This window comes from Nelumbo lutea, chromosome 4 (assembly GCF_056320005.1).
Source record: "Nelumbo lutea isolate HS-2025 chromosome 4, American lotus-T2T, whole genome shotgun sequence".
Classification (NCBI taxonomy): domain Eukaryota; kingdom Viridiplantae; phylum Streptophyta; class Magnoliopsida; order Proteales; family Nelumbonaceae; genus Nelumbo; species Nelumbo lutea.
This window is the reverse complement of record NC_142687.1, coordinates 2,004,484-2,018,170: the sequence shown is the minus strand read 5'-3', so window position 1 is coordinate 2,018,170 and position 13,687 is coordinate 2,004,484. Positions and strand designations below refer to the sequence as shown.

General features: G+C 38.7%; 1 protein-coding gene across 17 annotated transcripts in view; it reads right to left on the bottom strand.

Annotated features, from left to right (window-relative positions):
• LOC148853344 (uncharacterized) overlaps positions 1–7,168 on the bottom strand; it is a 122,565-nt gene extending 115,397 nt beyond the window's left edge. For 16 of the 17 annotated variants that reach the window (XR_016112765.1, XR_016112755.1, XR_016112757.1 and 13 more), the window contains exons 1-5: positions 6,909–7,158; positions 6,375–6,549; positions 5,623–6,291; positions 5,139–5,282; positions 80–178 (exon numbers count right to left, since the gene is read on the bottom strand). Coding sequence is in view for 5 of the 17 variants with exons in the window: in XM_088983663.1 (XP_088839789.1) it covers positions 80–178; positions 5,139–5,282; positions 5,623–6,291; positions 6,375–6,549; positions 6,909–7,090 (1,269 nt within the window). In the remaining 12 variants the exon portion in view is untranslated. Of the gene's footprint in view, positions 1–79; positions 179–5,138; positions 5,283–5,622; positions 6,292–6,374; positions 6,550–6,908 lie in introns of all 17 variants that reach the window. The other variant, XR_016112760.1, reaches the window with a different exon arrangement.
• Between the last annotated feature and the right edge of the window lie 6,519 nt (positions 7,169–13,687).

Below are 13,687 nucleotides of genomic sequence, written 5' to 3'. Positions count from 1 at the left end.
AGACAAATGCAAATATCTTCCGAAGATATGACATTCCATTATAGATAAGCATATAATTAACATGGAAAGGAATAATCACCCTGGAGATGTTTAACAGAAACAGTAATGGGGTATCTTCTTCTAACTGGTGAGCAGTTCCCAGGGAAATAACTATTTCCCTTACCTTTTTATCATTGCTCTGCAAATCAAGAAAACATACAATTAGCAATTTAAGAAAGAAACCACTTTAGAAACAGACATCCAAAAAGAAAATAAGTTGTTCTAGAGGCCATGCACCTATACACCACATAGTGAAATCAACATTCAGGGTAAAAGCATTCTAATACTAAATTCTGAAGTAATGAAACTTGCACAGCCATCTTGCTGGTTTTTTATTTTTTTTATTTTTTTGATAAATGGTATGAACTTTATTATTTTTTTTATTAGAGCATAATTAAGTATCACAAGATTAGTCCAGAATAATTCAGACTTATGCACCCCCTGTTTTGTAAAAAAATCATCCATCCCGTTAGCTGACCTCCTATCCCATTGGACTGAAATTGTCATATCTCTGACCAACCACTTAAATCTTTTCATATATTCTTTGTATTTCCAAATTACAGTTTCAGGTTCCTTCAACCACCCTATTACTAGTTTAGAGTCACCTTCAATTAACAAGAAAAATTCACTACTAGGTTGTAAATAGGTAGCTTGATCCTATTCAGTTCTAGGTTCGAAGTATGAAGAGAAGAAGGGAAAGAGGAGAAGAAGAAGAAGAAGAAGAAGAAGGGTTCGACCAAAAGAGAAAAAATCACTCCCTCTAGCCGACCCACTTTGTATTTATAATGAATAAGTTGAGTTACAAAAGACAGTATTGTCCCTTACAAGTGATGGGACACAACTTAAACTTGAATAAAACAGACCTTTCACTTCTAACTAGATAAACCAAAATACTCCTATATTATCGACTCTAACACTCCCCCTCAAGCTAGGGAGTATATGTCATATAGTCCCAGCTTGTCACATATGTAATCTACTCAGCCCCGAGACAGCCCCTTTGTAAAGAGACTGCCAATTGGTTTCCTAAGCTCACATGAGATGTAGTTATCACTCCACTAATCACTTTTTCTCTTATAAAGTGGCAATCAACTTCAATATGCTTTGTTCTTTCATGGAAGACTGGATTAGAAGAGATGTGTACAGCAGCTTGATTATCACAGTATAACCTCATGGGTCTATCAACTGAAAACCCCATCTCTTGTAACAAATTATTTAACCATACTAGTTCACATGTAATATGTGCCATAGCCCTGCACTCAGCTTCTGCATTGCTCCTTGCCACCACTATTTGTTTCTTGCTCTTCCAAGTTACCAGATTGCTATGGTACAATATCCTGTAGTTGATCCCCTGTCTGACACAGAACCAGCCCAATCAGCATCTGTATACCATTTTATCTCAAGAGTTCCTCCACTTTTGTATAGCAGACCACAACCTGAAGCACCCTTCAGATACCTAACAATTCTTAGAACTGCTTCCCAATGAGGAATCCGAGGATGTTGAATAAACTGACTCACCATACTTACAGCAAATGATATATCTAGTCATGTGATAGTCAGATAGTTCAATTTTCCCACCAACCTCTTGTACCTTCCAGGATCATCAAACTCTTCACCTGCATCAACACTTAACTTAGCATTTGGTTCCATAGGTGTCTCGGTTGGTTTGGCACCTAACAGCCTTGTTTCTTCAAATAGGTCAATGACATATTTCCTTTAACATAAGTTAATTCCATGCCTTGACCTTGCAACTTTTATTCCCATGAAGTACTTCAGCTTACCCAGATCTTTCGTGTTAAAGTGATCCTATAGGAAGTTCTTCAACCTGTCAATCCCATTATTGTCACTCCCAGTTATGACAATATCGTCCACATACAACACTAGCAAGATTTTCCCATCTTTTGAATCATGGTTGAACACGGAATGATCTACCTGACACTGTATCATTCCAAAGTTCTTCACTACTTTATTGAATCTACCAAACCACGCACATGGAGATTGTTTCAACCCATAAATTGCCTTTTTAAGTCTACAAACCTTACCATCCTCCCCCTGATCAACAAACCCTAGTGGTTGCTCTATATATACCTCATCAATTAAATCCCCATGCAGGAAGGCAATCTTGATGTCAAGTTGCAAGAGAGGCCAACCATACATTGTTGCTAATGAAATCAATACCCGAACTGAGCCAATTTTAGCCATAGGAGAAAATGTCTCCATATAGTCCACACCATACAACTGAGAATAGCCCTTGGCCACTAACCTAGCCTTTAATCGTTCTACAATGCCATCTGGAAGATACTTCACTGTGTAGACCCACTTACATCCAATAACATGCTTACCAGGAGGGAGAGTAGTAAGTTCCCATGTGTGATTGTGTTGTAAAATAGACAATTCCTCTTCCATTGCTTATCACCACCCTAGAGAGGAAAGAGCTCCCTGGACAGTTTTGGGAGTGGAAACAGAGGATAGCAAGGATATAAAATGGCGATGGGAAGCAAAAAGATGAGCGATTAAAACATAATGAGAAATAGGATGAGATGTACAACTACGTTTACCTTTCCACAATGCAATAAGAAGATCGAGGTCCAAAGGAGGAGGTGCAACCACAAGATCTATCAATGAGGACTGAACTGGAGGAGGGGCCAGTGCTCTTTTGTGAGTATACACTTGTCGGATTGGTGGTCTCTGAGTAGTAACCTGTACAGGAGAGGGAGGGGAAGGAACAGGAACCACGTGAGGAGGATCCGCAACTGGAACAGGAACCACGGGAAGGGGGTCCTCAACTGGAACAAGAAGTGGAACCACGGGAGAAGGAGAAGGGACCTTAGTACTCGAGAAAAATGGGACTGATTCAAAGAAAGTAACATCCGAACACACAAATGACTTATGAGAGTTAGGGTTAGAGCATTTATACCCTTTGTGAGTCCTGGAGTATCCAAGGAAGATGCATTTAGTAGCACGTGCATTTAACTTGTCTAAACCAGGCCCTAGATTTTGAACAAAACAAACACACCCAAAGACTCTCAGGGTAAGAGGAAACGGAGATAGAGTGGGAAACAAAACTAAGAAAGGGGATTGACTTCCAATGATGGACATGGGCATCTGATTGATGAGGAAACATGATGTTAGGACAACATCACTCCTACAACGCTTTGGGACATTCATATTAAGCATAATGGACTGAGCAATTTCAAGTAGGTGTCGGTTTTTCCATTCAGCCACACTGTTCTGTTGTGGGGTGTAGAAACAAGAAATTTGATGAATTATCCAATAGTTGCTCTAAGTATTGCTGAAATGGTGTTGAGGTGTACTCTTATGCACCCCCTATTTTGTAAAAAAATCATTCATCCCGTTAGCTGACCTCCTATCCCATTGGACTGAAATTGTCATATCTCTAACCAGCCACTTAAATCTTTTCATATAATCTTTGTATTTCCAAATTACAGTTTCAAGTTCCTTCAACCACCTTATTTCCAGTTTAAAGTCACCTTCAATTAACAAGAAAAATTCTCTACTAGGTAAATGGCTCTGGAGGTGGACTAATGAAAGGGGAAGATTGTGGCAAGAGGTGATTGGTAGTATCCATGGTTCTGCAGGCAATGGTTGGAATTTTAGGGTGTCATCAAGGGCTACTTTGGCTTCTCCTTGGAAATCTATTTGTGGAGTGACTCCTCAGTTCCTAAGCCAAATCAGATATGATGTTTGCTCTGGAGATAAGGTTTTTTTTTGGGAGGACCTTTGGATTGGTAATTCAATCCTAAAAGATGTGTTCCCATCTTTGTTTTCTCTTTCTTTGTTGAAAAAAGAACCTGCCTCACTTTGCTTCCCTTTCTGAGTTGACTGGGTTAAGCTGGAACTTAGGTTTAAGAAGGAATTAAAGGGATCTTGAATCAGAAAAGGCAACCTTGTTGTTACAAATTCTTGATTCTGCTGCCCTGGATTCCACACCCCAAAGGTCTTTTTTTCTTGTGCCTCCTTTTTCTCTTTCTTGTGTTCAAACCCAAACTCTCTTCCTTGCCCTGCTGATGAAATCTGGTCTAAACCTATTCCTCCCAAGGTTGGGGCTTTGTACTGGGAAGTTTTCCATGGCAAAATAAACACTTTGGATGTTTTGCAAAAAAGAAGACCTTTTATGTGCTTGTCCCCTACCTGGTGTACCTTGTGTAAAGCAAGTGGAGAAAACCACTACCATCTTCCGATATCCTGCCCTTTTGTTGCTAGTCTCTAGGAAAGGATTTTTGAACTTCTTGGTCACAGGTAGAGCTTGCCTACTCAGATTAGAAGTCTCTTTGAACCAACGACCTTCAGTTGGCCCAAGAGAAGGGGTAAAATTCTGTGGAGATGTATCATGGCTGCATTGATTTGGACGGTGTGGGAGGAAAGGAATGGCAGAGTATTCAATGATAAAGAAAGAAATAAGGAAGCAGTTCTGGATTGCATCTTGCATAGAGCTTCAATGTGGGCCAAGTCTCTAAAGTTATTTTCTAATTTCTCCTTTGATGATATGTGGAGAAATTTGGAAGTTGTAGTTAGAAGTTCTGCTACAAGGATTAAACCTGTTGTGGGCTGGAAACCACCAGATGAAGGATTCTTCAAACTGAACTTTGATGGCAGCAGTCTAGGGAACCCAGGCCCGGCTGGTAATAGGGGGGATTTTTAGAAACTATGAAGGTCATGTTATTGCTGTGTTCTTAGGTCCAGTTGGAGAAGGGGACTCGGTTTTTGCAGACTTCCAAGCTGTCCTGCAAGGAGTAAAAATTGCAAGAGAATTAAATCTTGCGGGTCAGTTTTCTCAACCTAACCTACTAAATATCATATAATAACAAGTTACATTTATTTTCTCAAACTTAGCCATGTCATGCATGACTTCACATTCACATGTAAGACAATATTGTCTTTGAAACAATTCTATTATACATCTCTTAGTTCCAAATCTTGTATATTGTTTTAATATATTAATTTCAATGTGCAACAACTTATCTAGATTCCTTCTCTATAATAAATTAGATTACTTAAAAAACCTACTTTATAAAAATATAAGATACTAACAAACATGTTGTCATTGGTGTTCTATATTTTGTTCTTGACAAGGAGCTTACAGATAAATGGAGCAACAGCCAGCGGAATGAAACATTGCAATTTCTAACAAAGGAAAGAAGAGACTGGGAGTTATTCAACACATAGCCCCTGCTTAGTACACCATCTGAGAGAAGTGAACTTAACTCAGACATGAGATCCTTAACCTGAAAGTCAGCCAGTGTTAATAATAGATTTAAGATGTGGAACCTTGGAAAGAAATAAGAGACAAGGAAAAACGCTGCCAATCATGGACAAATACTGATTAATACACTTAAATCATGAATGAAGGGGTTGAATATTCATCTCATCATTGAAGCAAGCAGGATGCAAGAGGCATGTCAAAATTTCAGTAGAATAATTACCTCGGATGGCAAATAAATTGACTTGATAATATTTAGAGAAGTATTTTATATGAACCAATAGAATATTTGGAGAACAGTAAAACAGCTCTATAGAGTACACATTTCTAAAATGCCTCACGGTTATGGAAACAGTAACACCAACCTTTGCACAATGAAGATGACAGAGATCACGAATAAATGATGAGGAAAGACATAAAGACAGTGATGTTTTTGCAGCTTTATATGCATCCCATGACAATGACAAATCCACGATAAAATACATAAACAGTGGAACCACCCAGGAATCTTTAAAGAACCGATCTACAATTTCCCGCATCACAATTCCATTATGAAGAAACTCTGGAGAATAGAATAACAGAACATAAAGCCATCCTGCCTGTGAAGACAATGCCACAGTCCGGTGTTCAGGATCAGGATAGTGGCGGACCCTATTATACAAATCACAATCTCTCAGAAGACTAATAATGGAATCCACAACCTGTTTAGGGAAAGGAAATTTCATAAGAAGTTCTTCAGGATTCTGCACTAAGACCATGGTAGAGCTTGAAGGAGAATAATGAATTTGACGATGTCTAACTGGTTTCAACGGGTGCATACGAGATAGCAAACAAATTTGCTGAATATTAGGAGCATCGAAACAACAATCGTAACGGACATGTGCAACAAGCAGCTTTTCCCGTAAGAAGCCACCCATGTGATGTTCCAGAAGCAGAAGTATACACCCAAACAGAGCTAGCGATTCTGTGAGCAACTGGCGTCCCTTCTCATTCTCTATTACTCTCTCCAGGGCACTTTGTGGATATGCTCCTTCCTGTGGAAACAAAAGCACTATGGTATAGAGCAATAGGAGGGGGAGAGGGAGAGGGGAGAGCTCCACATCAACAGTAACCGAACCTGTATTTCATCTAGGTATTTGAGTAACTCCTGGTGGTAAATCACAATGCCATTCGCCAGAAGAAAAAACCTGTGCATAAACTCAGAACAAGACTCGCGAAGCTGATCTTCGAGCTCCTCCAGTTCTGCATTTCCAACAATTCTCGACTCAAACTCATCCGGAGAATCAAAATACCTAGAAAAAGGAATAACCTACACACTTCAGAGCTAGCAAGAACTATTGAGTTCTAACAACAAATCGCACAATGTTAGTACATTATAATTCAATCCATAGGTGGCTTGGATATCACGATTAAAGGTAAAGAAACTAATTTCAAGGTCGCATTCGACGGAGCCCAGGAGAATTCCATAATTAACTCCAAAATCCAAATATTTGAAACATCGACTAGAAAGAAGAAAAGGGCATGAAATGTTGCAAATTGACTAAACTGCTCGAGCGACCTATTCGATCACATACATTATATATGTTTTTCAACCCCAACTCAGGATCCGGTGAACGACTAGATGACAAAATTTATATATTCAATAACTAACCTAAGATCGAAGAGCACGGGATCATAGCGGCGATCGCGAAATTCATTAGGGATTCGGCCAGATAAGAGTAAAACTTCCGAAATTAAGGACTGAGCTCTACTGGCAAAGTTGAGAAGCTCAGGAAATGAGACTCCTGAATCACCTTGCTTCCATGCTCCGTCGTCGTCTCTTGAGGAGTCCATGCCCGAACGTTAACCCGCGAAAGAGTTCTGGTTACTGCTTTTGAGTTTGGGCTAATTTAAGTACGGGTACACTGAAATATTTGACAAATACTTAAATATCCTTGAAACTTAAAAAGGGCAAATTGTATTCTTACTATTTAATTTAAATATTAGGTAAATTTCTTAAACTAAAGGTTTAGTTAATTGACTAACTCTACCTGTTTGAAAATTAACCAAGTGTACCCTTACTATTTCTGACAATTGACTAATTGTACGAAAAAGTTAAAAATGCCCATTATACCCCTATACAAAATTATATTTTTATCCTTGTTTTTAAATTAACTCAATCCCTCTCAGACACTTGCCCTATCTATCAAAGGGAAGAGAAGACAGGAGCGCCATCCTGACGGCTTGCCATCGCCATCTCCACCGACGGCGATCATTACAAATAATGAACGGCGGAGGTCCGAATGAAATCCAATGGAGGTCGACGGCGGGTTTTGTATCCCTGTTCTTAACACCCCTTTTTGTTTAAACCCTAAACAAAATGGAGATGAGTTTTTTTTGTTTTTTTATTGAAGGTTTTTTTTTTTTTTCACTAAAGGAATCTTTAGTGTCTGATTGGAATACAATGTTATTTTTTTCGCTTTTGGAGGAGGGACAGTCGTTTGGTCACATCTCATCTCTTATGGAAAGAGGTGAATAAAGGGAGGTAGAAGGTTGAGGGGGGGAGGGAAGGAGGAAGAATAGGAGGAAGGAGGGCAATCTGGAGCGACATCAAACCTCTTGTGTAAAGAGGTGAATAGAGGTAAACGATATAGCTATTTTTGGAAGTAGGAAGAAAGGAGGAAGTGGACTTGCAGATGTTCAATGAAATGCCAGCCTAGCGTAGCTATGCCAGTGCACTCTCGCACACGCCCATGCATGCCCAGCCTGATGCAGCCTGCACACCACCGCTCACCTGAGCACCTTTCTAATACCACAAAGGTTTTTTGCTCATGTGGTGGTGGGGAGTGTGTACTTGTCATGGCGCGGAATGGGAAGGCTGAGAATGTTGGGCAAGAGTTCTATGGTTGTCACTACTACATAGGTTATACAAAACATTAGTTACTGTTGTAGTTTGTTAACGTTTCATGTAACACAATTTTTTGGTTATTGTTGTAGTTTGACGGTGATAGAAGATGTAATTTCTTTTGTTGGAAGGATGAGATAAGGTGTTGTCCATGTGGAAATGGGGTTTGCATGGTCTTCATATCTAAACGGCCCGCTACACAAGGGAGAGGATTTTGGGTTTGCGCAAAGCCCCAAGTAAGACTATTCAATCTTAGTTATTTGTCTATGCAAAGTTTGTTAAATATTCAATCGCTTAAAGCACTCTATTTTTTGTAGGATGCAGGTGGGTGTAAGTTATTTGCATGGATACCAAGGAAACCACAAGTCCAACAGAGTATAACCATCAAAGGAGATGTGGCAGGACCTTCTAAAGACCCACTAGATGTGGTTAAAGCAGTTGTCCAGAGAAGGATAAATTCAATAGAATGTCTGAATTTTGTGATAAGTTGTTGGGTCGTATAACAAATATGAGAATCAAAGATGTATAATCTGATTTTGGCTTGATTGTGACTTAATTTGCATACCTTTCGTCTTAAGATTTTCAAATCAAGGGGAAGAAATAGTCAATGTTCAAAACCGATAATAGAATTATATAAAATAAAAATAGTAAAAGCATTAGTAAATTATATATAGACAGAGCACATATATTCTTAATAAAAATATCTAGCTATAATTCATCCTATATAACCAATTACAAAAGCATCATTAAGCATGCCTCTACACTCTCTGTACAAAGAATGACGATGACCCAATCAATCACCATCACCCCTGTGTTTGAGGATGCAGCATGGGTTTCAACTTTGAACCTGTGAAATGAAGGGCAGCCTCCCTTTCCTCTCCATGTGATAGTAATGAATCGCATTAATTGAATTCTTGGGTGCATCTATGTAACCACTAGTCCCCTAACTAGATAATTTTATTTTTTTTAGATAACGCATAGATGGTGATGGTAAGAGAATCCAGCTAGCTAGGAACATTGCAGGAATGAACTGAACACGAAATATGAGGGATTGTGTAGATAAACATGCATCCTACTATTTTAGTTGACTCAATGAGTCGTCGATAAATAATTAAATTAATTTCAAAATAACATAAAAGGAGAATGATTCATTTGTAGCCACCATTCAAAAAGATTCAATCATTTCTCGAACTCCAAAAACAAATCCCTTCTCAGTTTGAAAAAATACTTTTCAGGTGTATATGAGAAAATTATCAGCACATGGTGGGACAATATTGTCCTTTCTGTTTTCTCTTTTTAAAGATATAATGTTCATGATCTCACTCACCTGGAAAATAAAAGAACACGTGTAAATATGCTTATCTAGGTAATTATATTCATCGTGCTAAATAACAAAAAAGGGGGTAAATTGTTGAAATCTCCCCTTAAGTTTTCAACTATTAAAAATTCCAATATTATATCACATTCCTTTAGCATATAATACATCGAATGCCACATCTGAAGAGAATTTAAAAGACAACATAGGGGTGAGTTTATATTTTCAAAATGAAAATTAGAATTGACGTAGACCATAATCCTGAATTGATGCCCTTTGATACTAGAAACAAATGAGTTATGGTGTGGGCATAAAGCAGGAGGTGTGATGTTCTTGTTGAATTTGTACATATTTCCATCATATATATCACTGCCTGTAAACCTTTCTGAAAGTCAGCTCCATCATATATATCAGTTCCATCAAATTTAGTTGGTCTATACAAAAAATTCAATAATATTGAATGTCACTCAATATGGTTGTGAGTATGTCAATTCTTGGATGCTTTGACCTTGAACCTATAAAAATTCAAGTGATGTTGCTAAGTCCATATGTTATATATTGGATATAGCTAGAATATACTATAACAATCTACAACATTAGTAATGTTACCTGATTGTTTGATTGGCCAATATGTGAATGTTGAAACATTCCACTACCACCACTCCTGATGCCACCCCTCCTCGGAACCTCAGATGATCTCCCTCTTGTAGCACTAGATGCTCTTTCTGCTGGGGATCCAGCCTTAGATGTTGGTGGAATATGTGTTGCTATAGATGAAGAAGCCATCCCCATGGTGCCATGCACTAGGTGGGTACTTAAAGCCCCCCTCATGATATACAAGAGTTTCCCTATAACCATCCAACCTGTTTGAGCTTGTTCCGGAGCAGGCACATCAACTTACAAGGAATAGTTAAATAATATTATTAAAGTGAAAATTCTAACCATTAGTGTGTTCAAATTTTTAAACAATGATACTTGTGCATTAGTATTGTTGCCACTGGGAGGAGGAGCACGACAATTCCTTCTATTGTGCCCAATTCCACCACAGATAGAGCATCTTATTGTCTTATGTTCTAGTGGGCCATGGTGGGATGGGCTTGCCTCGTCTTCTTCCCTTCTCTTACTAATTGGAGGTCAACCTGGTTTTCTCCTCATTGTTGGAGGTCTGACTGGATGGTGGTAAACTGGTGCCCAATACTTATGCCTAGGTAGTGCATGTATAAGGTGGCTATACACTCTTGATTATGTGGACTTGTGAAAGGCCACATCACACAACTCCTCCACTATACCTTGAGTGTATGTTAAAACCACAAGTGCATGACAGCACAGGATGCCACTGATGCCCCATACTCTACAGGTGCAGGTCTTAGCATCCATCTTAGTCACATTATCTACCAAATCACTCCCTCTTGTTTGGTACCCATAATGTCTAGACTAGAAAACCCTAACTGACCTGCAAGTGCAATTAACATGAGTGAGGAACGTACAATTGACTCAAGTAGTGAAAAAGATAAAATCTATATAAATGAATATGCTTTTTAACCAATAATCACTTGGCCTCTCTCCTCCTTTTACTGACAATTTATTCCACCCTTGGCATTAGCATTGATGCCTGTGCATTAACAACCTCGTGTCAACTTCTTTATTACATCTTCTAGCATTTCTACGATTGGCAAAGACCTGGACTCCCCAATCCAAGAATTGAATGACTCAGTCCAGTTGTTTGTGATGTCATCCGATTTAACAATTGGGTCAAACCCATGCTTGGACCATGTTGTAGGGGGGATCTTACATAGCCAATCAGATGCTTCATTAGAACAACTCTTCACAATTTCCATACAGTGAGCAAAGTCAGTTTGAGTGTATGACTTTCCAGCAACCCACAGAGCATCCCTTAATGCTTTTCCCTTGAAATTGCTATACAAATGCCGCATGCAAAAACGATGATCTGCACCGGGCATGCAAATCGCAACCCCATCAACTATACCCTACATCACCAATTAGTAGGATTGTTAGTAATAGCAAAACATAAAGAAAAAATGAATTCAAAGATAATAGTTGTATACATAATAAATCAAAGAACAAAAAACTCAAATATAACACACATACCTTATGCCTATCTAACATAAAATTCCACCTATGTGGGTCATCAATACACAATGCATCCTGAAGCTCAACCAACAACCACAACCAACTTTCTTTGTTATCGGCTTCCACAAAGAATATGCAATGGGGTATATGCCATTATTCCCATCTAGGCCTACAACCGATAGAATTACCTGTCCAGTTGCACCAGTCCTAGTGTGACAACCATCCAACCCAACAATTTTTCTACATCCCTCCAAGAAGCCATTATTGCAGGCTGAAAGGCAAATGAACACTCTCTTGAATGTGCCATATGTGTCATCTACTATGGCTAGCAGAGCATGTAGTTTGACAATAGACCCAGGGCTACTTGCTAAAAAAGCTATGCAGTACTTAGGTAACAAAGAGTATGATTCGTCCAGAGACCCTCTAATCATATCAATGGCTTTTAGGCGGACTCTATGTGTCTTCCTCCACAAAACTTCTATTCCATACAAGCGTCTGATTTCAACAACGAGTACGTGTATTGACATGCTGGGGTCAACTCTTAATAGCCCCTTAATCTTTGTGGATAGCTATGTGTTGGTAGCTTCCTTGTTTGTTGTCACCCTCATACAAGTATGTCTGTCACTGAGTGTCTTGACAATAAAACTACCCCTGTCATGGCTGAATGATGCATGTATCCTCCACATACATTCATTAATAGCACAAACTCCAGTGAATATGGACTTCTCATTCTTTTTTCTCTTGATCTCCACACCCTCTACCACACAATAATTCCTTAAGGTTTATTTGAACTCTTATACAGTTGCAAATTCCATTCCAACAAGAAATCTTGGATTAAAAAAATCAAAATCAGGTGGACCATCTCCCCCTTCTCTCCAGATTGTCATTGTCACTCAATGGCTCATAATTTAACTAATCAACTGCTTCCCTAACTGATGATACACCAACACCATCATGCCCGGTTGATGGTACACCAGAACCACCCGGTTGTTCTGAATTAGAGTCATCAATACCACATTCCAGCCAATCATCATCACCACCTAGCCCATCTCCACAATTATGATCTTCATCAAATTCACCATCAGCACCCTCCATTCCATGACCACACTCATGCTCAGATGCATCATCATCGAACGCAGAATCAATAATGCAACAATCACCCTCACTTTCAACTATATACTTTCTTTTTCCATGGTCACTACTCTGTCCACTTCTTTCAACACACGTGTCATCAACCGATACACATTTAGCATATGTAGTAGTGACATATAAGATAATCTAACGCATATAACCATGCACAGCAAACATCTGCAACATGTCCCTCTCACTGCCCAACAAACCCAATTGCTCTTCTAGTTCATGATCTTGTAGTTAATGGTTACCGTATTGCCAGGAGGTATCCGACACAAACTGCAAAAGTCCTCCATGATGTCTAGGTAGAAAATCCTGTCATTGTCAATGTTATCCACATATTCCATGTTACCACCGACATATGACAGCTTCCCATTAATTGTCTTCCATTGGCCACCATGGTTGACAACGAACGTATATCTCCCTTCCTCCATTCCTAAACATGATAGAAACAAGACTTTAGCCAATGAAACAAGCTGTAACTAAAGTTGGTTAACCTAATGTTAATTCTACACAATAGAAACATTAAAAAAGTGAATGAAATAGGCCATTTAGAACACCACTCAACTCAAAACCATTCCGTGAGTGGATGAATTTAATATTTTTAACCATCTATTACTTCATTTTGTCTCTTATCTTTTAATATGAGGCAGGATGACCTATTAACAAAAGCAGTTAAAAAACTCGGTGGGAAAATTAGAAGAAAATAGGTGAGTGTGCTTCTATGTATTAACTGGTTTGTCAATTATTCACTAATTTGCAAAGAGTTTCATAATACTTGACTCTAAAGATCAATCTGTTTAATTGTTTTGTATATTGTATTGCTAATATTTGAAAGTTAAAGTTGGATTTATTTAGCCTTCCAAGTACCTCTTAGTTGGAATGCAATTTGGCTTGTTTTCTTATCTTACCTTACTCTTTTGCCTTTAGCATCTGAAGGCCCAAATTACCCAGTCATATTTATTAATCTTCTACATTTACTCTAGGACATTTTTAATGGGAATTCAGT